This window comes from Labrus mixtus, chromosome 19 (assembly GCF_963584025.1).
Source record: "Labrus mixtus chromosome 19, fLabMix1.1, whole genome shotgun sequence".
Taxonomy (NCBI): Eukaryota; Metazoa; Chordata; class Actinopteri; order Labriformes; family Labridae; genus Labrus; species Labrus mixtus.
This window is the reverse complement of record NC_083630.1, coordinates 2,123,130-2,145,000: the sequence shown is the minus strand read 5'-3', so window position 1 is coordinate 2,145,000 and position 21,871 is coordinate 2,123,130. Positions and strand designations below refer to the sequence as shown.

The 21,871-nt window shown below is 46.5% G+C and overlaps 1 protein-coding gene across 10 annotated transcripts in view; it reads left to right on the top strand.

The window, feature by feature from the left end:
- The window catches only part of ntng1a (netrin g1a), a 120,235-nt gene that overhangs the window by 70,173 nt on the left and 28,191 nt on the right, over positions 1–21,871 (top strand). For all 10 annotated transcript variants that reach the window (XM_061064352.1, XM_061064354.1, XM_061064351.1 and 7 more), the window contains exon 4: positions 16,979–17,151. In XM_061064352.1, coding sequence (XP_060920335.1) covers positions 16,979–17,151 — 173 coding nt within the window. The remainder of the gene's footprint in view (positions 1–16,978; positions 17,152–21,871) is intronic.

Genomic DNA, 21,871 nt, shown 5'->3' with positions numbered 1-21,871 from the left:
ATGTCATTAACTCAAATATTGGCAAATGATGTGGCCGCAACTCTTTGCTATCAGGCATGTAGACAAGGTCAAGAACATCTGCAGGGGTTCGATGCAGCCACTCAAGTCTGAGTGTTTTAGAAACTGTTGATATACTGGAATTTATATGCAGGACACTCTAACAGAGGAAGAGAAAATCAATACTTTATAATATGATACGTTTTCTGGTTTCTGTCGGACAGGCAGGTGACAAACACCAGTGGTTAGCTTGTGCTAGGTATTTGCTTTTCTGTTTCAACAAATATAATAATCTCAGGATTCTTTCAGTGTAGGTAAAAGCATTAATCAACACACTAAATCCTGCAGTGGGCGTTCTCTTCTGGTGGCGATGAGCCAAGGAGGCCCAGTATGAATGTTTAGTTTACAAGCTGCAACGTAATCTGCCACTGACTCTACCTTTAAAGTTAGATTATGTCCTCAGTTCACCTGTAAAAAGTGGCCTGACCTGAACAAAGTGTTGGTGTTAAATGATTGCTAAACACTCAACAGGATTTTCCTGACCAGAAGATTTATATCACACATAGAGAACTGTCAATGTTCAGACAAAACACACATTCTCTGTGTCTTTTTGCAGTATGTCTGTGAATATATTTTCTCAACAAACTGAACAAAAACATGACATTTAAGAAACAAGTTCTGCTGTGGACTCCACTTTGTTCTAACTGCCCACTTTGTACAGAGAGCATGAGGAGGGAAGGTGAGGAGAAGGATATAATTAGGGGGAGGTTTGGGGCCAAGGTCCATCCCAGGAGATCTGGAGCCGAGATCTCACTCCTGCCACTTCCCACAATGCACTGCAGGCCAGGGAGGAAAGAGGTAGAGGAGGCAATTAGCTGGTAACACGTCAGCAGGCAGGAGGATCTGCTTTAAGCCGATACAGACGGCAGCTGCAGGTCACATGTCAACAGGGAGAGCAGAGTAGATTAAACGTACACACCATCCATCCATCTTCTACACTACTTCACCCACTCTGGGGGGGCTGGAGCTGATCCCAGCTGTCATTGGGCGAGAGGCGGGGTACACCCTGGACTGGTCGCCAGTCAATCATAGAGCTGAAATACATAGAGACAGACGCTCAAGCCTACGGGTAATTTAAAGTCACCAATCAGCTTAACCAGCAGTTCTTTGGACTGTGGTAAGAGTACCCGCACGGGGAGAACATGCAGACTCCACAAAGAAACGCTCTGTCCAACGGGGATTCAAACCAGCAACCTCCTCGCTGTGAGGCAACAGTGCTAACCACTGCACCACCGTGCAGCCTCAAAAGTTCAGTAACTATCTTATTAAAACATCAACATGTCAGTATCATTTAAGGCTGGAGATATACTTGCTGTTTAACCTCCATTTTTTGTGATAACCAAACTCCATTCGAAAAACAAGTTTTTTAAAGTTTGTCCTTCTTGCAGACAGACCTGAATAACATGGATAAAGACTTTTTACAATTCCTCATCATGATGTAGTTATTCCAGCATCCTTTCAGCCTGTTTATTGTCAATACATCTGTTTATTTTGGGTTCATGTTGCTGTAGTCGGAGAGATTTCAGCCCAATTTAGTGTGACTTGTAAGAAACAATGAAACTGCTTCTCAGTGAGGCCTCATTTAGTAAAACCTGACTCAACAAGGATCGGTTTCTGGCAGATCTGCATGGGCCGATATTTGTAGGTTTAATCAACCAAAAAATGGTAATCCATTTTGAAGTGACCAGAGACACACATCCTCACTAGAATGATGGTCCTCTGTTTGTAGTGTTGATATGTATGTGTGTGTGTGTGTGTGTGTGTGTGTGTGTGTGTGTGTGTGTGTGTGTGTGTGTGTTTGTTACGGAGGATCAGGTGGGACAATTTTTTCATAAATTAATTTGATCGTATGTGTTGCGTAATTATTCATACACACATGGCCTGAAGGCATTTTCAGCAGCTTCTCCTGCGTTTTTATTTCATCTTCATCACATATAATGAAGCCAGACCGTTATAAGAACAACCGCCCCACCCCTCCCACCTACCAACCAGCCGCCCGCCCCTTCCCCCCCCCCCCCCCCCCCCCCCCCCCCCATTTGTGTTGTTGCTCATTTATAGCTCACACACACGAGCCTTTGACCCAATTGGCTTGCTACGAAAACACCTGGGCGTTAGATTGAAATTTAATTGCTTCACTTTGTTAACCCACTTAAGCACCATGTTGAGTTTAGTCTGCTCAATTTGTTGGGATCAGCAGCTTTGTGCGTCGGGGATGTTGTAGGCTTGGATTATGGATAATTACTATTAATTACTGGCTGATACTTTTGGCTTTAAAGCCTCAGTGAGCAAAATGGAGCGTTGTAGGCTGGGTGGAATTATGTGAATAATGGCTTCATTGATAGGAAGGAAAAGGGCATCCAGTGTGAGGAACAGGGTCCCAGGCTGCTTTGTTTTTGTTTGTTGTTGCTGCCATCATCAGTGGGGAGGCGCAATATGTCGCCTGCACCCACGGTGTCAATCAGAATCCCATTACTGCAGAGGTCAGACACACACTGCTGCAGGTAAGCTCCGCTCACACCTGGATGAAGAAATATAATAAAATTCATGCCAAACAATATCTCCTGCCTCACCATATTTCAAGGAGAACTTTAAACTCCAGTTGGATAAAAGAATGTTTGCTGCTTTCTCTCACACAAAACGAAATAAAAACTTCAGTCAAGGCTTTTTATTTTTTTCGCCAGTGTAGCAATTTGAACCCACAGCCTCATGGGTAATTTTATGAATACATATCAGGACCTTTAGCTCACAGCCGGTGGCTGGCACGCTCAATAATGCCTGAGGCAATATCACTGTGAGAGAACCACACAAAAACAAAGAAGCCTTGGCTCCATGAATATTTATTAATGGGAGATAGTGGAGCGGAGTAAAAAAAGACAGACTAATAGGTGGATGAGGAAGAGAGATAAGAAAGAGAATGATACAAAGACTGATGGAGGAGAAAACCAACAGAGTGTTAGTGAAACAGGCCCACAGCACTGCACGAGCCCTGGAGGAAATCTGCCATTAAAATTCTGTTAATGCACGTTTGTTTGGCTGTGAAAAGGATGCTTCTGGTGCAGCGGTGAGGAGACGAGCCTCCCCTGGTATCCACGTCCAGGAGCCACCGCTGATTGGCAGCTCAGCAGCTCTGGTGGTTTTGAGACCCTCCGGGCCTCAGTGGCGGTCTCCATCATTATGCCGAAGGCACTATCATTTCTGGATGCTGATTAAAACGTTGGCGAGGTTAAAAGAAGCTGAAGGTTAAACCACAAAGGGCTCCATGTGAAGTCGGTTAACATCACTTCCCCTCCCACTCCTCTTACTCACACAGTAACAACCAAGACTTTTATTACAGAGAGAGGAAGCTTGTCGATTTCCACGTTTTTTAAAACAATGCTATCTGTTATTTTACTGAATTACAGAATTAATGAAGTAATGAAATTACTGACTAATGAGTAAGGTCTTTTACCTGCTCTTTTGTAATGTTAACAGACAATGAGTAAGGTATTTTACCTGCTTCTTGTAAAGTGTCTCGAGATAACACTTGTTATGAGTTGACGCTATACAAATAAAAGTTGATTGATTGATTGATTGACTGACGTGTTACCCAAGCATTGCCAACATATTTGGGCAATTAAGACACTGTGAAGGAGTTTGTCTGCAACTTTTGATGATTAAAAAACAAGAAATAGCTATAATTGGGCGTCCAGGACTTCTATTTTTGTTGCCATGGTATCCATATCATTTAATTTTAACTGGAACATATCGAAGTTTAGACTCAGGTATCGTGACGACCCTCACAGAGCGGTAAAGAAACTCTGAATATGGCTGTGACGGACTGGATTCTTCAGCTGTTAATGCCCTCAGCTTAAACTACTTTTTCTTTATTCCAATTCGCCCACTTGTTGTGTCGGTGTGGACATGAGATTACAAGACAAGTACACTGAAATTGTGACATCTACCGTTGATTGGCTGTTTAACAGTCTGAAGTTTGGCATCACTATCTTGTTTATTTTTGGAGCCAGAAGAGACTTGGATAAGAATGTAGAGTTGGAGAGGAACAATGGGTTGGCAAACACTGAAATTATTGAAATGATCTGTTATGGCCGAGGCTGAAATTCAATATGTGCTGCTAGCTGACCAGATATGTTTATTAACCAATATTATATATCTTATATAAACGTAAGCTTGTGGACATTTCTCTGCATACTAAGAAAAAGAACAATAGATAATCGTCTAAAATCGTGACTCCAAGCAAACACTAAACAAGCTAGCTATGGTTCTCTTAGACCAGGGGTGGGCAAACTTTTTGACTCGCGGGCCACAATGGGTTCTAAAATTTGACAGAGGGGCCGGGCCAGGAACAGATGGATGGAGTGTTTGTGTGAACTAATATAAATGACATGTAAAAGCCATTACATGAAAGGATTTGGCCTTTAACAGGTAGCAAAGCATGAATATGCAAGGCTCATTGTACAAATTGATTTCCAAATGCATTCATTTAATTACACTCATTCATGTGTGAAAATATGTCCACAGCAAATGCAAAGTCACAAAGCCAGTTCTTGTCGCTTAGCTCAGAAAATTCATCGGATTTCCCCATTAACTCCAAAAATGCGCTGATCTCCTCTTTCAGCTCCCACACTCGTTGAAACACTTTGCCCAAACTTAACCAGCGGACACGAGAGTGGTACAGTAAGTCCTGATGATCCGCATCAGTTTCCTCCAGGAACGTAATAAACTGACGATGCTGAAGTCCCTTTGCTCGTATCAAATTAACAAGTTTTACAACTGGATTCACGACATGATTAAGCTGCAATACAGACTTACACAGAGATTCCTGATGGATGATGCAGTGAAGGAAAATAACATCCTGGTCAGGGTTTTCCTCTTTCACTTCATCCTGGATTCTTTTCAGCAGCCCAACATGTTTTCCAGTTAAATTTGGCGATCCATCCGTTGTGACATTGGCAAGTTTACTCCAAGGTAGCTTCATTCTCTCGATGACAGCAGACACCTGGTTATACAAGTCCTCTCCTCGCGTTTTTCTTTTCAGGGACTCCATGGTCAAAATCTCCTCCGTTATCTCAAAACTGTCATTAATCCCTCGGATAAAAATTAGGAGCTGAGCAGTGTCTTTCACGTCATTACTTTCATCCAGTGCTAGTGAATATAACTTAAAGGACTCAGCCTTTTTGTTTAATTCGCTGGCTATATCTTCGTCAATCAGTTCCACACGGCGAGTCACAGTCCTGCGTGATAAACTGATTTTTTCAAACTGGCCTTGGCTCTCCGGACACAAGAGACCTGCTGTCTCTACCATGCATTCTTTTAAAAACTCGCCTTCGGAGAAAGGCTTGCTAGCCTTTGCTAATTTGAATGCCAGCAAAAAACTTGCCTTGGTAGTTGACTCTTGAATCGCAGTTTGTTGGTGAAAAAAATGTTGCTGAGTCTGTAAATTATCCTTCAACCTCTGAGCCGCAGCCGCCCGTTCTTGTGTGGACTGCTTGCTAGCGTAGTTAGCATGCTTCGTAGCAAAGTGACGGCTGATATTGTACTCTTTGAAAACTGCGACAGTTTCTTGGCATATCAGTCATACAGCCTTTGATCGGACTTCAGTGAAAAAATATTTTGTTGTCCACTCCGTATTAAACACTCGGCATTCACTGTCCACTTTTCTTTTCTTTGATCCGCTCATTTTTACAGAAGGGCTCATACGGGTTCATAGGGCAAAGCGAAAAAGTGAAGAAGGGAATAATACACCACACTCTGAAGTGCGCCATCTATTGGGGAAACGTGGGCATTACAGGGGAAAACGAACAAGGTTTAATTATAATAAAATTTTATTTAATAATAATATAATTTGGACAAGTTCGGCGGGCCGGATTAAAAAGCCCAACGGGCCGTATGTGGCCCACGGGCCGTAGTTTGCCCATGCCTGTCTTAGACTCAGATATCTGCTAATTGTTGCTAACATGTAAATAAAACGAAGTTCTAATGTGACTGGTTGTAAAGTTTGGAGTTCAGACTTATTGGACGGTCTGTTAGTACAATAAAGTGCAAACAGGTCTGAATCAGCTGAGTGGACACCTAGCAGACAGCTGCAGCTCCCACCTTCACTCAAAGAGGCCACGCCCCCTTATTCTACATCCCTTTAAGTCTTAATATAATGTAAACAGGTGAGTTGTATTCAGCCCGTACAGTCGAAGAGATAAATGAGCTCTAGAGACCCAAACTGTTTTTGTACCAGACTGTAAACATGTTTATTTTAGAGACAGACTCTAGTGGACACTGGAGGAACTGCAGCTGTAAAGTTGGACATTTTAACATGGAGCTCTATGGAGACTTACTCACTGCAGGAGACAGACTCTAGTGGACACTGGAGGAACTGCAGCTGTAAAGTTGGACATTTTAACCTGGGGCTCTATGGGGACTGACTCACTGCAGGAGACAGACTCTAGTGGACACTGGAGGAACTGCAGCTGTAAAGTTGGACATTTTAACATGGAGCTCTATGGGGACTGACTCACTGCAGGAGACAGACTCTAGTGGACACTGGAGCAACTGCAGGTTTTTAAACTTCAATATTAGCTTCATTTTTCAGCCCCAGCTTCTGCTGCTTGGACGGTTTCTGCAGATTAAATGGAGACTGTCACAGTTAATTAATTAAAACTGGACTCTATGAGGCTCCAAACAGGGTGTGAAATGAGAAGAATATCTGCTCTGGTTTCTTTAATATACTATAGCAGTGTTGTTTTAACATGAAAGGCTCTGTGTTAAGATTAGTTCATGGAAAGTTGTCAGAAATGAGTCATTCAGGGTCAGCTTTCAACATTTTGAACCAAAGTTATTAATAACTCTCAAAGATTATAATATAATTTAACACCATCAGGCTCACACTCAGACACTGGAGGGTTGAGTGTCAGCTACAACCTACGAATGAAGAAGAAGAGATATTTTTATCCATGCATTTACCAGCCATACAGGTCAATAGATTAGGTTGTCTTTTAGGCTGAACATCTCTTTTGCCCAGAAGTTTCACACTAGCTATATATGTCTTTCTTTGCACGGTCTGTGGTCAAGCGATGGATGTTTCTCCATCAGGTATTTTTGTGAGTTAAGTGAAGCCACCGGGAGCAGGTTCAGCACACAGCCTTAAATTTGGTACAAGCAGCAGTTACGTTAGCTTTTAGGGTCAAGGAGAGTTGAATGATTTAAGACTTTCCTCCAAATTATTTAATTAACGGGCGGATCAGGATAAGCTGTGGTGGAGCAGAATGTGCAGGGTGACAGAGACCAGCTGTCGGTCTCGCTAAAATGTCAGTGAACACAACTGTGGGGCTATCTGTGTCATCTCCCTCGTCAACACCTCTCCCTCCATCTTTCCCCTCTCTCTCCATCTTTCCCCTCTCTCTCTCTCGCTCTCTCTCTGCCTGAGGAACAGGCACAGAGATTCCTTTCACCTGGGTCCTGTTAGAAAAAGCAGCTGAATGAAAGGGCACTTTGAAAGGCTCGAACAGTGCCAGTCTGCCTGTCTGCCTCTCAGCATTTTGTCCCAAAATAAACAAACACGGTTCCATTAATCTGCGATGAGTCACGCCTGTTGGAAGTCCGGTTTTTCAGTTTGTATTTCAAGTTGCAGCCACTGCTGGCACACAATGCTGACTCCTGGTATGCTTTGGAAAGAGCGAGGTTATCTTTGACAATCAAACACGATTCAGCATCAGATGTCAAACAGGGAGGGACCGAAGCTCGACTCACTAACAGTAGGACACCAGAAACACAGGAACAGACCAGAAACACAGGAACAGACCAGAGACACAGGAACAGACCAGAGACACAGGAACAGACCAGAAACACAGGAAAAGACCAGACACACAGGAACAGACCAGAGACACATGAACAGACCAGAAACACAGGGACAGACCAGAGACACACAGGAACAGACCAGAAACACAGGGACAGACCAGAGACACAGGGACAGACCAGAGACACAGAAACAGACCAGAGACACAGGGACAGACCAGAGACACAGGAACAGACCAGAGACACAGACCAGAGACACAGTAACAGACCAGAAACACAGGAAAAGACCAGAGACACAGGGACAGACCAGAGACACAGGAACAGACCAGAGACACAGACCAGAAACACAGGAACAGACCAGAGACACAGACCAGAAACACAGGAACAGACCAGAGACACAGGAACAGACCAGAGACACAGACCAGAGACACAGGAACAGACCAGAAACACAGAAACAGACCAGAAACACAGGAACAGACCGGAGACACAGGGACAGACCAGAGACACAGGAACAGACCAGAAACACAGGAACAGACCGGAGACACAGGAACAGACCAGAGACACAGGGACAGACCAGAGACACAGGAACAGACCAGATACACAGACCAGAGATACAGGAACAGACCAGAGACACAGGAACAGACCAGAGACACAGGAACAGACCAGAAACACAGGAACAGACCAGAGACACAGGAACAGACCAGACACACAGGAACAGACCAGAGACACATGAACAGACCAGAAACACAGGGACAGACCAGAGACACACTGGAACAGACCAGAAACACAGGGACAGGCCAGAGACACAGGGACAGACCAGAGACACAGAAACAGACCAGAGACACAGGGACAGACCAGAGACACAGTAACAGACCAGAAACACAGGAACAGACCAGAGACACAGGGACAGACCAGAGACACAGGAACAGACCAGAGACACAGACCAGAAACAGAGGAACAGACAAGAGACAAAGACCAGAGACACAGGAACAGACCAGAAACATAGGAACAGACCAGAGACACAGACCAGAAACACAGGAACAGACCAGAGACACAGACCAGAGACACAGGAACAGACCAGAAACACAGGAACAGACCAGAAACACAGGAACAGACCAGAGACACAGGAACAGACCAGAGACACAGACCAGAGACACAGGAACAGACCAGAAACACAGGAACAGACCAGAAACACAGGAACAGACCGGAGGCACAGGGACAGACCAGAGACACAGGAACAGACCAGAAACACAGGAACAGACGGGAGACACAGGGACAGACCAGAGATACAGGAACAGACCAGAGACACAGGAACAGACCAGAAACACAGGAACAGACCAGAAACACAGGAACAGACCAGGAACAGACCAGAGACACAGGAACAGACCAGAAACACAGGAACAGACCAGAGACACAGACCAGAGACGCAGGAACAGACCAGAAACACAGGGACAGACCAGAGACACAGAAACAGACCAGAGACACAGGAACAGACCAGAGACACAGGGACAGACCAGAGACACAGACCAGAGACACAGGAACAGACCAGAAACACAGGAACAGACCAGAGACACAGGGACAGACCAGAGACACAGGAACAGACCAGAGACACAGACCAGAGACACAGGAACAGACCAGAAACACAGGAACAGACCAGGAACAGACCAGAGACACAGGAACAGACCAGAAACACAGGAACAGACCAGAGACACAGGAACAGACCAGAGACACAGACCAGAGACGCAGGAACAGACCAGAAACACAGGAACAGACCAGAGACACAGGAACAGACCAGAGACACAATCACAAAAGAAAGAGGAAGAGGAGTAAGCGTGGGTACTCTGTCGGACATGATGGTGACGAACGCTGGTTGGAGGGGCCCCCGATAGATTCTCGCCTTGGACCCCACCAGATTCTAGAATCGCTTCTGTTACAGCTGTACCTGATTTACGCAGAGCTTTATGAGATGAGATGAGATGAGATTCAACTTTATTGTCATTACACATATACAAGTATAGAGTAACGAAATGAGGTTTGGCATCTCACCAGAAGTGCAAATAAGCAGAAAGTGCAAGAATCTGTGCTATGTACAAGTAATTACAAAATTTACAGATGTAGACTAAAAAAAAGTGAATTATTGGGTGTATATGGCTGGATTAATGGGATGCTATAAATATAAATAAATGCTATAAATATAAGTATATTCTTAGGATTATAATATACAGATTAAGGTGCAGTGAGCATGCTATACTAGTTTACAGATAATATACAGAATATGGACATATTTTACAGGTCGATAACTTATTGAGGTGATATGAACATACTATAATACAATAATACAGGTGGATGAGAGATGTGTGTGTATGACCAGGAGGAGTGGTGGGGGGATGATGGGTGTGAGGTGATGTGCAGGGGAAGGGGGGTCAGCGGGGGAGTTCGGGAGGGAGAGAGAGAGAGAGAGACAGAGTTCAGAGTTCGGGGGGTAGAGTTCAGTAGAGAGACAGCTCTGGGGAAAAAGCTGTTCCTCAGTCTGCTGGTTCTGGTCCGGAGGCTTCTGAAGCGCCTACCGGAGGGCAGGAGGGTAAACAGTCTGTGGGCAGGGTGGGAGGAGTCTTTAAGGATGCCGTGAGCTCGCCGCAGACAGCGTTTTCTTTGGACATCCTCAATGGCAGGAAGTGGACACCTTGTGATGCGCTGGGCTGTTTTTACCACCCGCTGTAGCGCCTTACGGTCTGTGACAGAGCAGTTTCCGTACCAGACTGTGACACTGCTGGTCAGGATGCTCTCGATCACACAGCGGTAGAAGTTCATCAGTACAGCTGAAGACAGGTGGTGTCTCTTCAGTGTCCTCAGGAAAAAGAGGCGTTGATGAGCCTTCTTAACCAGACTGGAGGTGTTAGTGGACCAGGAGAGGTCCTCTGTGATGTGGGTCCCCAGGAACTTGAAGCTGGAGACACGTTCAACAGCCATCCCGTTGATGTGAATGGGGTTGTGCGTGCTTCCTCTTTCTCTCCTGAAGTCCACGATGAGCTCCTTCGTCTTTCTGGTGTTGAGGAGCAGGTTGTTGTTGTTGGCGGCCAGATGCTGTACCTCCTCCCTGTAGGCTGTGTCATCGTTGTTGCTGATGAGGCCAATCACCGCCGTATCGTCCGCAAACTTGATGATGGTGTTGGATCCATGTACAGGTCTGCAGTCGTGGGTGAAGAGGGAGTAGAGGAATGGGCTCAGCACACAGCCCTGTGGTACACCAGACCAGAGACACAGGAACAGACCAGAGACACAGGGACAGACCAGAGACACAGGAACAGACCAGAAACACAGGAACAGACCAGAGACACAGGAACAGACCAGAGACACAGGAACAGACCAGAAACACAGGAACAGACCAGAAACACAGGAACAGACCAGAGACACAAGAACAGACCAGAAACACAGGAACAGACCAGAAACACAGGAACAGACCAGAGACATAGACCAGAGATACAGGAACAGACCAGAGACACAGGAACAGACCAGAAATACAGGAACAGACCAGAGACACAGGAACAGACCAGAGACACAGAAACAGACCAGAGACACAGGGACAGACCAGAAACACAGGAACAGACCAGAGACACAGGAACAGACCAGAGACACAGGGACAGACCAGAGACACAGGAACAGACCAGAAACACAGGAACAGACCAGAGACACTGGAACAGACCAGAAACACAGGAACAGACCAGAGACACAGGAACAGACCAGAGACACATGAACAGACCAGAAACACAGGGACAGACCAGAGACACACAGGAACAGACCAGAAACACAGGGACAGACCAGAGACACAGGGACAGACCAGAGACACAGAAACAGACCAGAGACACAGGAACAGACCAGAGACACAGGAACAGACCAGAGACACAGGGACAGACCAGAGACACAGGAACAGACCAGAGACACAGACCAGAGACACAGGAACAGACCAGAAACACAGGAACAGACCAGAGACACAGGGACAGACCAGAGACACAGGAACAGACCAGAGACACAGACCAGAGACACAGGAACAGACCAGAAACACAGGAACAGACCAGAGACACATGAACAGACCAGAAACACAGGGACAGACCAGAGACACACAGGAACAGACCAGAAACACAGGGACAGACCAGAGACACAGGGACAGACCAGAGACCAGAAACACAGGGACAGACCAGAGACACAGAAACAGACCAGAGACACAGGAACAGACCAGAGACACAGGGACAGACCAGAGACACAGGAACAGACCAGAGACACAGACCAGAGACACAGGAACAGACCAGAAACACAGGAACAGACCAGAGACACAGGGACAGACCAGAGACACAGGAACAGACCAGAGACACAGACCAGAGACACAGGAACAGACCAGAAACACAGGAACAGACCAGAGACACAGGAACAGACCAGAGACACAGACCAGAGACGCAGGAACAGACCAGAAACACAGGAACAGACCAGAGACACAGGAACAGACCAGAGACACATACACAAAAGAAAGAGGAAGAGGAGTAAGCGTGGGTACTCTGTCGGACATGATGGTGACGAACGCTGGTTGGAGGGGCCCCCGATAGATTCTCGCCTTGGGCCCCACCAGATTCTAGAATCGCTTCTGTTACAGCTGTACCTGATTTACGCAGAGCTTTATGAGATGAGATGAGATGAGATTCAACTTTATTGTCATTACACATATACAAGTATAGAGTAACGAAATGAGGTTTGGCATCTCACCAGAAGTGCAAATAAGCAGAAAGTGCAAGAATCTGTGCTATGTACAAGTAATTACAAAATTTACAGATGTAGACTAAAAAAAAGTGAATTATTGGGTGTATATGGCTGGATTAATGGGATGCTATAAATATAAATAAATGCTATAAATATAAGTATATTCTTAGGATTATAATATACAGATTAAGGTGCAGTGAGCATGCTATACTAGTTTACAGATAATATACAGAATATGGACATATTTTACAGGTCGATAACTTATTGAGGTGATATGAACATACTATAATACAATAATACAGGTGGATGAGAGATGTGTGTGTATGACCAGGAGGAGTGGTGGGGGGATGATGGGTGTGAGGTGATGTGCAGGGGAAGGGGGGTCAGCGGGGGAGTTCGGGAGGGAGAGAGAGAGAGAGACAGAGTTCAGAGTTCGGGGGGTAGAGTTCAGTAGAGAGACAGCTCTGGGGAAAAAGCTGTTCCTCAGTCTGCTGGTTCTGGTCCGGAGGCTTCTGAAGCGCCTACCGGAGGGCAGGAGGGTAAACAGTCTGTGGGCAGGGTGGGAGGAGTCTTTAAGGATGCCGTGAGCTCGCCGCAGACAGCGTTTTCTTTGGACATCCTCAATGGCAGGAAGTGGACACCTTGTGATGCGCTGGGCTGTTTTTACCACCCGCTGTAGCGCCTTACGGTCTGTGACAGAGCAGTTTCCGTACCAGACTGTGACACTGCTGGTCAGGATGCTCTCGATCACACAGCGGTAGAAGTTCATCAGTACAGCTGAAGACAGGTGGTGTCTCTTCAGTGTCCTCAGGAAAAAGAGGCGTTGATGAGCCTTCTTAACCAGACTGGAGGTGTTAGTGGACCAGGAGAGGTCCTCTGTGATGTGGGTCCCCAGGAACTTGAAGCTGGAGACACGTTCAACAGCCATCCCGTTGATGTGAATGGGGTTGTGCGTGCTTCCTCTTTCTCTCCTGAAGTCCACGATGAGCTCCTTCGTCTTTCTGGTGTTGAGGAGCAGGTTGTTGTTGTTGGCGGCCAGATGCTGTACCTCCTCCCTGTAGGCTGTGTCATCGTTGTTGCTGATGAGGCCAATCACCGCCGTATCGTCCGCAAACTTGATGATGGTGTTGGATCCATGTACAGGTCTGCAGTCGTGGGTGAAGAGGGAGTAGAGGAATGGGCTCAGCACACAGCCCTGTGGTACACCTGTGTTGAGTGTGATGGTGGAGGAGCAAGTGTGTCCTGACCTAACATACTGGGGTCTGTTGGTCAGAAAGTCCATTATCCAGTGACGGAGGGAGGTGTTGAAGCCCAGGTCTCCGAGTTTAGTGTTTAACTTGGAGGGGATGACAGTGTTGAATGCTGAGCTAAAATCAACAAACAGCATTCGTGCATATGTGTTGTTATTGTCCAGATATGTGAGCACAGAGTGCAGCGCGGTGGAAACTGCATCCTCTGTACTCCTATTGCTGCGGTAGGCAAACTGGTATGGGTCCAGTGTGGGTGGGAGGCAGTTTTTCAGGTGTGCTAGGACCAGTCGCTCAAAGCACTTCATTATGATGGGTGTTAGTGCTACAGGGCGGTAGTCATTCAGGCCTTTCGGGCTGGAGTGTTTCGGCACTGGGACAATGGAGGTGGCTTTGAAGCATGCTGGCACAGCTGCTTGGGCGAGGGACAGGTTGAAGATGTCCGTAAAAACCCCAGTGAGCTGCTCCGCACATGCTCTAAGCACACGCCCGGAGGTGCCGTCTGGACCAGCAGCCTTTCGAGCGTTGATCCGGCTCAGTGCAGCGTGGACGTCTGTGGAGGTGAGTGAGAGGGGCTGGTTGTCTGCAGGAGGTCTGGTCGTGGTCTGCGTCTCCCTGTTGTCTCTATCGAAACGAGCATAAAAGTGATTTAGCTTGTTCAGGAAGGAGACATCTGTGGTTATCGGGGTGGAGTTGCTGGGTTTATAATCACTGATGGCCTGGATGCCCTGCCACATTTGTCTGGGGTCGGAGTTGGAGAAGTGTTCCTCTACCTTCAGCTTGTAGCAGTGCTTGGCCTTGATGATGCCCCTCCTCAGGTTTGCCCTGGATACGCTGTAGGCCATTGCGTCATCTGATCTGAAGGCGGTGTTGCGGGCCTTCAGCAGGAGACGCACCTCCTTGTTCATCCATGGCTTCTGATTTGGGTACGTGGTGATCTGCTTCCATGTTGTAACACTGTCGATGGTGGTATTGATATAATCCAGCACAGAAGAAGTGTAGGTGTCAATGTCTGTGTGAGAGCCCCAGGTAGCCTGAGAAGCAAACATACTCCAGTCTGTGTGATGGAACTGGATGGAACCTATGGAAGTACTGAGTCTGTCCCCGCTGGCCACACTTTAATCGTTGTCATTGATGGCTTCACACGTTGGATGAGTGGGGAGTACTTGGGGATGAGGAACAAAGAAAGGTGGTCTGACTGTCCCAGGTGGGGGAGGGGGGTCGATGTTTGTGTAAACATGATCCAGATTTTTGTTTCCTCTTGTATTGCAGGAAACATGCTGGTGAAATTTAGGGAGCACTGTCTTTAAGTTTGAGTGATTAAAATCACCTGCAACTATAAATGCAGCCTCCGGGTGAGCAGTCTGTTGTTTACTGATAGCTGTGTAAAGTTCCTTCATAGCAGTTTTTGCATCAGCATCCGGGGGGATGTAGGCTGCAGTTACAATAGTGGAGCTGAGCTCTCTTGGCTGATAGAAAGGTCTACATTTAACCATGAGAAACTCAAGGTTAGCTGAGCAGTGTCTCCCAACAATGACAGAGTCTGTACACCAAGCTTTGTTAATATAAATGCACAGCCCTCCTCCTCTGGTCTTACCGGAGTCCTCTGCTGTTCTGTCTGCCCGGAGAGTGTGGCGACCGGCTAGTTTGATAGCATCGTCCGGTACTCCGTTGTTTAGCCATGTTTCTGTGAAGATCATGACATTACAGTCCATAAGTCTCTTGCTGTGGATGATGCGAAGTCGTAACTCGTCCATTTTGTTCACCAAAGACCGCACATTAGCGAGGAAAATGCTGGGTAACGGGAGACGGTGCGGTGTTAGCTTTAGCTTAGCTCTTATACCTCCGCGCTTCCCCCGCCTTTGTTTACGGTCTCGACGCCGCCTGCGAGCACTTCCGCCTGGCCGGGTAGAGTGCGTAGCCTCGGGTGTTTTGGCGATCTGAGGGACGAGTCGAAGATTGGTGATTAGATCGTCAGGGAGGTGTATTCCAATATCCAAAAGTTCTTGTCGGGTGTAGGATGTTAAGGTGAAGCTGTTCCGTATGAACAGACCCGAAATGAACAAGAAAATTACTACAAAATTGCAAATCTGAGAGAGACGCTGGGCCTCGCGATGCGCTCGCGCCGCCATCTTGGTATCACCGGGGGGAAATATGCAGTTTTTAAAAATGGATCAGGGTTGCATCGTACAATCATGAGCATGTGAGGTGTCATATTTCATCAGTTTGAGGATGTGATGACCCGGAGAAGGTTTAGAGTCACATGGTGTTGGTTGAATTGTTTCCTTTTATGGAGCAAGGACACTTTTGATGAATAAAACATCGACAAACTCATGAGGTAGTTTTAAAATGTCTGGTAGCTTCATCTGAGTCGTGTTGTTTCCTGTTGTTAAAAGTTCTTGAAAAAGCGTCAAACTATCCAAAGTCGTCTGTATTCCTGCGAGCTCTTTCTGCTGCTGGAGGATCATAAATTAATTTAACAGGTAGAAATCCCCTCAATGCTCATCGAGCCGCCGCACCAAATGAATTTGCTGAGTTTATTGTTAAATGGAGGTTCTGGTGAGCCGGATGTGAGGGAGGATTTAGTGCACCTTCAGGGAGCCCCTCTTCCCAAACTGGAAATATGCTTCTGAGATCTCATCTCATATTAATTTGTCATAGTGAACGCAGCTCCACGCCGCCCTCTGGCTAACTCTGAGCTATTCAGAGCTGCCAGCCTGCTCACTTTCATTCTCCCTCTGCTGGTTTCACTTTTTAACTCGGCTTGTTTTCCTCCTCTCCCTCCTGATCCTCCTCGCCCGGCGACTCTGACCTTACCACAATTACGCGTCCTCCTGCGGGACAATTAAAACGGAGCTACCTTCCCGAGTGAGGGGGGGTGGGGGGGGGGACAGGCAGAGAGAAAAGGGAGGAAATAATGATGCCACATTTGTTCTCCTCCTTTTGAACTTGCTCCTCTTGAAGTCCAAGAAGAAACAGTCGGAGTGTTTCAGAGTGTAGAACGCCACTGTTACTCAAGGACGCGCTGTCCTTCAGACACTTTGTCCAACATTATAAAAGCTTCCTGTGTTTCCAGGAAAATTCACTCACGATGACATGTTTGTCCCTTTTGCGTGTGTCCCCTCCCCCCTACATGACAGGTGCAAGTGCAACCTTCACGCCAACAGCTGTGTGTTCGACAAAGAGAAGCTGAGCTGTGAGTGTGAACACAACACCACGGGGCCCGACTGCGGCCGCTGCAAGAGGAACTACCAGGGGCGAGCGTGGAGCGCCGGCTCCTACCTGCCCATCCCCAAGGGCACGGCCAATACCTGTGAGTACACACACACACACACACACACACACACACACACACACACACACACGGGTCAGAGGGATGGAAATCTGTCTGAGATTCTGCAAGCAGGTGTGAATCAAAGTTAAAGGAGATCTCTTCTGCTGATCCATCTTTGAAATCTTTGAATACATGTTGGATGTCCGTACTAAACCTTGGCAGAGTTTTTTAAGACAGAGTTGCGGGTGTAATCCCGGACGTCAGGTTCTGCCGACGAATCACAGCAAAGCATGGAGCAAAGCTGTAGGACACGCCCACCCCGGAAGCTCACACCCTGCAACTGCAAACATAGCTGGCCAATCAGAGGAGAGTGGGCATGTGTGGAGACGTGGCCTTAAAGAGGCATCGACTGAAATGAGAGATTTTACTGAGGCCAGTATCAGATAAATAAAGGAGGTTCTTGAGCTACACATCTCACAAAGCTGCTCACCAGGTGTCTCAGAGTGACATCATTAATGGTCAAAGTGGGTCTAATAGATCTCCTTTAAGGATTCAAAAGTTGACATCTGATCAGCAGACTCCAGAGTTTGCTCACCGTGTCACAGTTTGGTGTTGGGCTGTGAGGTGACAAAACAACATGAAGCATTTAAAGTTGATTCTAAATGTTTCAAAGACAAAGAGTACAGCAAGATCTTTATATTTAATCAATTGGAAACACGTTTGACCAGGACATAATTCAGACCGAGAAAATGACTCCAACAAACTTATCAAACTACAGCTTTATTTGGGACAGGCGCCAACACGAGGCAAGACATTAATAATTGCACGTCCCTTTAAAATAATTCAGAAACGACGCCCTGGGGGTTCTTAAAGATGTGTTGGTCCCCTGATGGAGCCGCTGTGTTTGATGAGCGTGGATGACAGGTTGCATCAGAACTCGGGATCCTCAGCTCACGTCCCTCCTGCCACACGCAGGCCTAGAGTGCCATGATGAGCAGCCCTGGCTTCGCTTCCAAAGCGCTGCCATTCATTTAAACGGTTGAGTTTTATCCGCCCTGTCCTTTTATTGCCTCCGCTGTGATTTCTGATTTCTCCTCGCCGCTGCTCGAGGACTCCGGGCCGCCGGCTGATGACTTATTCTGCCTCCCAGAGGATCCGTGTTATGAGACTAAGGGAGGGTTTGTGAAATGGCCGATCCCAGAGCTCAGATTGACAGCACATTATTAAAAAAGGTGACACACACACACACACACACACACACACACACACACACACACACACACACACACACACACACACACTCCTTGTGCTCTGTGATGAAAAACAGTCTTAGTATAAAGTGCTTTATTATACTTTGTCTTGGAGGGGAACAAATCCATAATGTAATAACGCTGTGAGGAAAGAAATCTATAGGAATGCACGTCAGTCCCTGCTGAACGGAAGAAAGAGCACGAGGCTGACAGGAAACTCACCTTTGTGCTGTTTTTCATTTTATAAGTCTCACTCTCTCTCTCCAAACCCGATGAGCATATGGCCGCTCTACAGAGACAAATTTGTCAAAGATGAAAATTTAATTAAGATTTAATTTATTTTTACTACGCCCATCAAGTCGTCTGAAGCGATAAGGGGATCGATGAATCATCACGTGGAGGGGTCGTGGAGTGAGGGAGGGGTTGTTATTCTGTCTTACAGTAGAAGAAGAAGAAGAAGAAGAGGAAGATGACAGAGAAGACGAAGATGAAGATAGAAAAAGAAGAAGAGGGTTGTAAAAGTGATAATGAAAGAAAAGAATGGCGGCGATAGAAGGAGGGGAAGTGTGCATCACTCTGTCACAGCGAATGCAGCCTGCTGGGGTGGCTCTGTCTCTCTCTCTTTCCCTCCTCTCCCCCCCCTCACCCCCCTCACCCGTCTCTCAGCCTCACTCGTTCTCTCCTCAGCCTCTCTCTGTGCAGACAGAAGGAGAGGGATCAGTTTGAGAATTAACCATGGCAGTTCATTTCACTGTAGGAGATAGGAGCTGGCGGGGGGGTGTGTGTTTGTGTGTGTGTGTGTGTGTGTGTAGGGAGGGGGGGGGGGGGGGGGGGCAGTAATGGGTGGCCTCTGAAAACTTCAAATGTCGGAAATGTTTCCTGAATGTGATATTAAGTCTTTAAATGGAAACTTAGTTTAGCTTAGCTTAGCTTAGTTGACGACACTCTGGGATATTTTTACTGATCAAAGATGAGCCGTGAATGAAGCAGGTCATTATTTTATAGCAAATGTAAGGAAGAGAAATCGTTAGCAGTGAAGGACAGGATGAGATATGTGGAACAGGAGGTCATGACCCTCGTCTACACACCGATATAAACAGTGAAGTTACATAACAGGAGAGGGACCTTGTCTCTGCACACCGACTGTGCTGCAGAATTAAATATCCTCACATCACCTGCAGTCGCTGCTGTGTAACGACGCTCGCACAGGGTCACATGCCCATCCATCCAGGGGTTCTCTTCTTAAATACTCTCATCAACATGTCTCTTTAAACCAGGTTCATCAGAGTACATTAATCAAACACTCGACAACAAAGCTCCTCTTTATTTTCCTGTGAGCAGTCGGATATTTCTCTATAAAGTGAAACTATATTTCATGAACATTAATCGTAGTTGGTTTGAGTCCAACTTTTGCCTCAGACAGAACAAACGCTGGTACCCCTTTTTACACACAGCTTCAGTATTGATAACTGTCCCCAAGATATGTGTATGACCGTACACATTCCGCTGGTCCTGGATAAGATAACTAATCTTACTCCTCATATCATCCCAACATGTCTGCAGTGTTCTTGGGCAGTCCCAGAAGGTGTGTTTATGGTCATCTGTCATCCCACATCCTCTCCAACACAAAGGTGATGAGCCTCCAGCAAACCCAGACACGACTTGAGCTTCAATTCAAACTTGCTCCATGACGGGCGATTGGTGGCTTTCTTCCCCCTCATTATCCTCGATGACCACATTAGTTTCCAACTCCCGTTTTGCTTTGATGTTTTTCTTTCTTTTCGAGGTGAAGATGAGCCTTCATGGCGTTAAACTTTGTTAATAATTCCTTTCGTCTACATTTTGTCCTAATCGTAGAAACCTTCCAGTGATGAAAGTTTGTTCTGTGTGCAGCTCGATGCAAAGAATAGATTTGTTGTCAGGACCGGATTAAGAGACACTTGCTCAGATTTAGAAGCAGCAGAGCCTCGCAGTTTATAGATCTGCTTTAATCAGACGTGTGGACACACTGTGGATTAAACCGTCATGATTAAAGCAAAGCAACGCTGCACTGTCCGACTGTAAACCTGAACATCAACCCTCCACTGTCCGACTGTAAACCTGAACATCAACCCTCCACTGTCCGACTGTAAACCTGAACATCAACCCTCCACTGTCTGACTGTAAACCTGAACATCAACCCTCCACTGTCCGACTGTAAACCTGAACATCAACCCTCCACTGTCTGACTGTAAACCTGAACATCAACCCTCCACTGTCCGACTGTAAACCTGAACATCAACCCTCCACTGTCCGACTGTAAACCTGAACATCAACCCTCCACTGTCCGACTGTAAACCTGCTTAGCTGCCTCATATCTGCAGGTAACAACAAATGTTCCTCTACGTGACCTACAATTCATATTTGATGCTGTTGTTCTCTAATTAGAGGATATTAAAGCCGAGCTGGCAGATGCCTTATTATCAGTCCAACAGGGAGCAGCTGATCGTGGACACACACTCTCCTCACACTCATTATTCACACACACACACACACACACACACACACACACACACACACACACACACACACACACACACACACACACACACACACACACACACACACACTTAGACCTTCCTGATGAATCTTCTCTCATGTGCAGAGGAAGTGTGTTTCTATACATCACACCAAATCCCACAGGAGCTCATAATGCCGCTGTGGAATAAATCTGATTCTGTTATGATGAGCACAAACATTGTTATACGCTGGTCTCAGATATGTAAATGTGAGCTTTCAAATGATCCGTTTACATTTTTTATTCAGGTGGAAATTAGGAAGCACATTAATCAGTGCTGGACTAACGATACATTACGATGATATGGTACTAGCAATACGACACACTTTATTGTCCCTGTGGGGAAATGAGTCTCGGACTCAAGTGCTGCAAACACTCTGCTTCCTCCACAGAACAAGCCGACATCAAAAATGTGTAGATTTACGTTTCATTTCCTCTTTGCAATCATTTATTGAACGATGCTCGTGGAAACCAACGGAAGACTTTTCTTCATCAACTTTTCATTGCTAAGTTTTTGGTCTCATCACTTTAAACACACAGTTATTAAACTCCACCACCAGGGGGCTCTCAATCCAAACAATAACAAAAGACGACATGGAGGCTGGCGAGGAATCATGGGAGTGATTCTCTCGATAACGTTGTCGGCAGCAAAACTCCCATATCAGTCAGGCTCTACTCTCAGAAAACACACCAAAGACCTCAGGAGTTCCTGGAGCTGCGTGGACTCGTTAGTTTGTTTGTAGTGACAAACACAGAGAAGCTAACGGATCGTAGAGGTAGACCAACCTGTGTTTGTAGAGAGAGATGTAACAGCTGTTAATGGTTCAAAAGCGAGGTGATCCAGCACTGCTACCACCCGACGTCCCTGACTCCCAGCCTCCACCATCAGACTGTGTCGTCCCCGCAACCACCGCTGCACGGCCTGCTCCGACCTCCACCTCAGCGGAGAGGA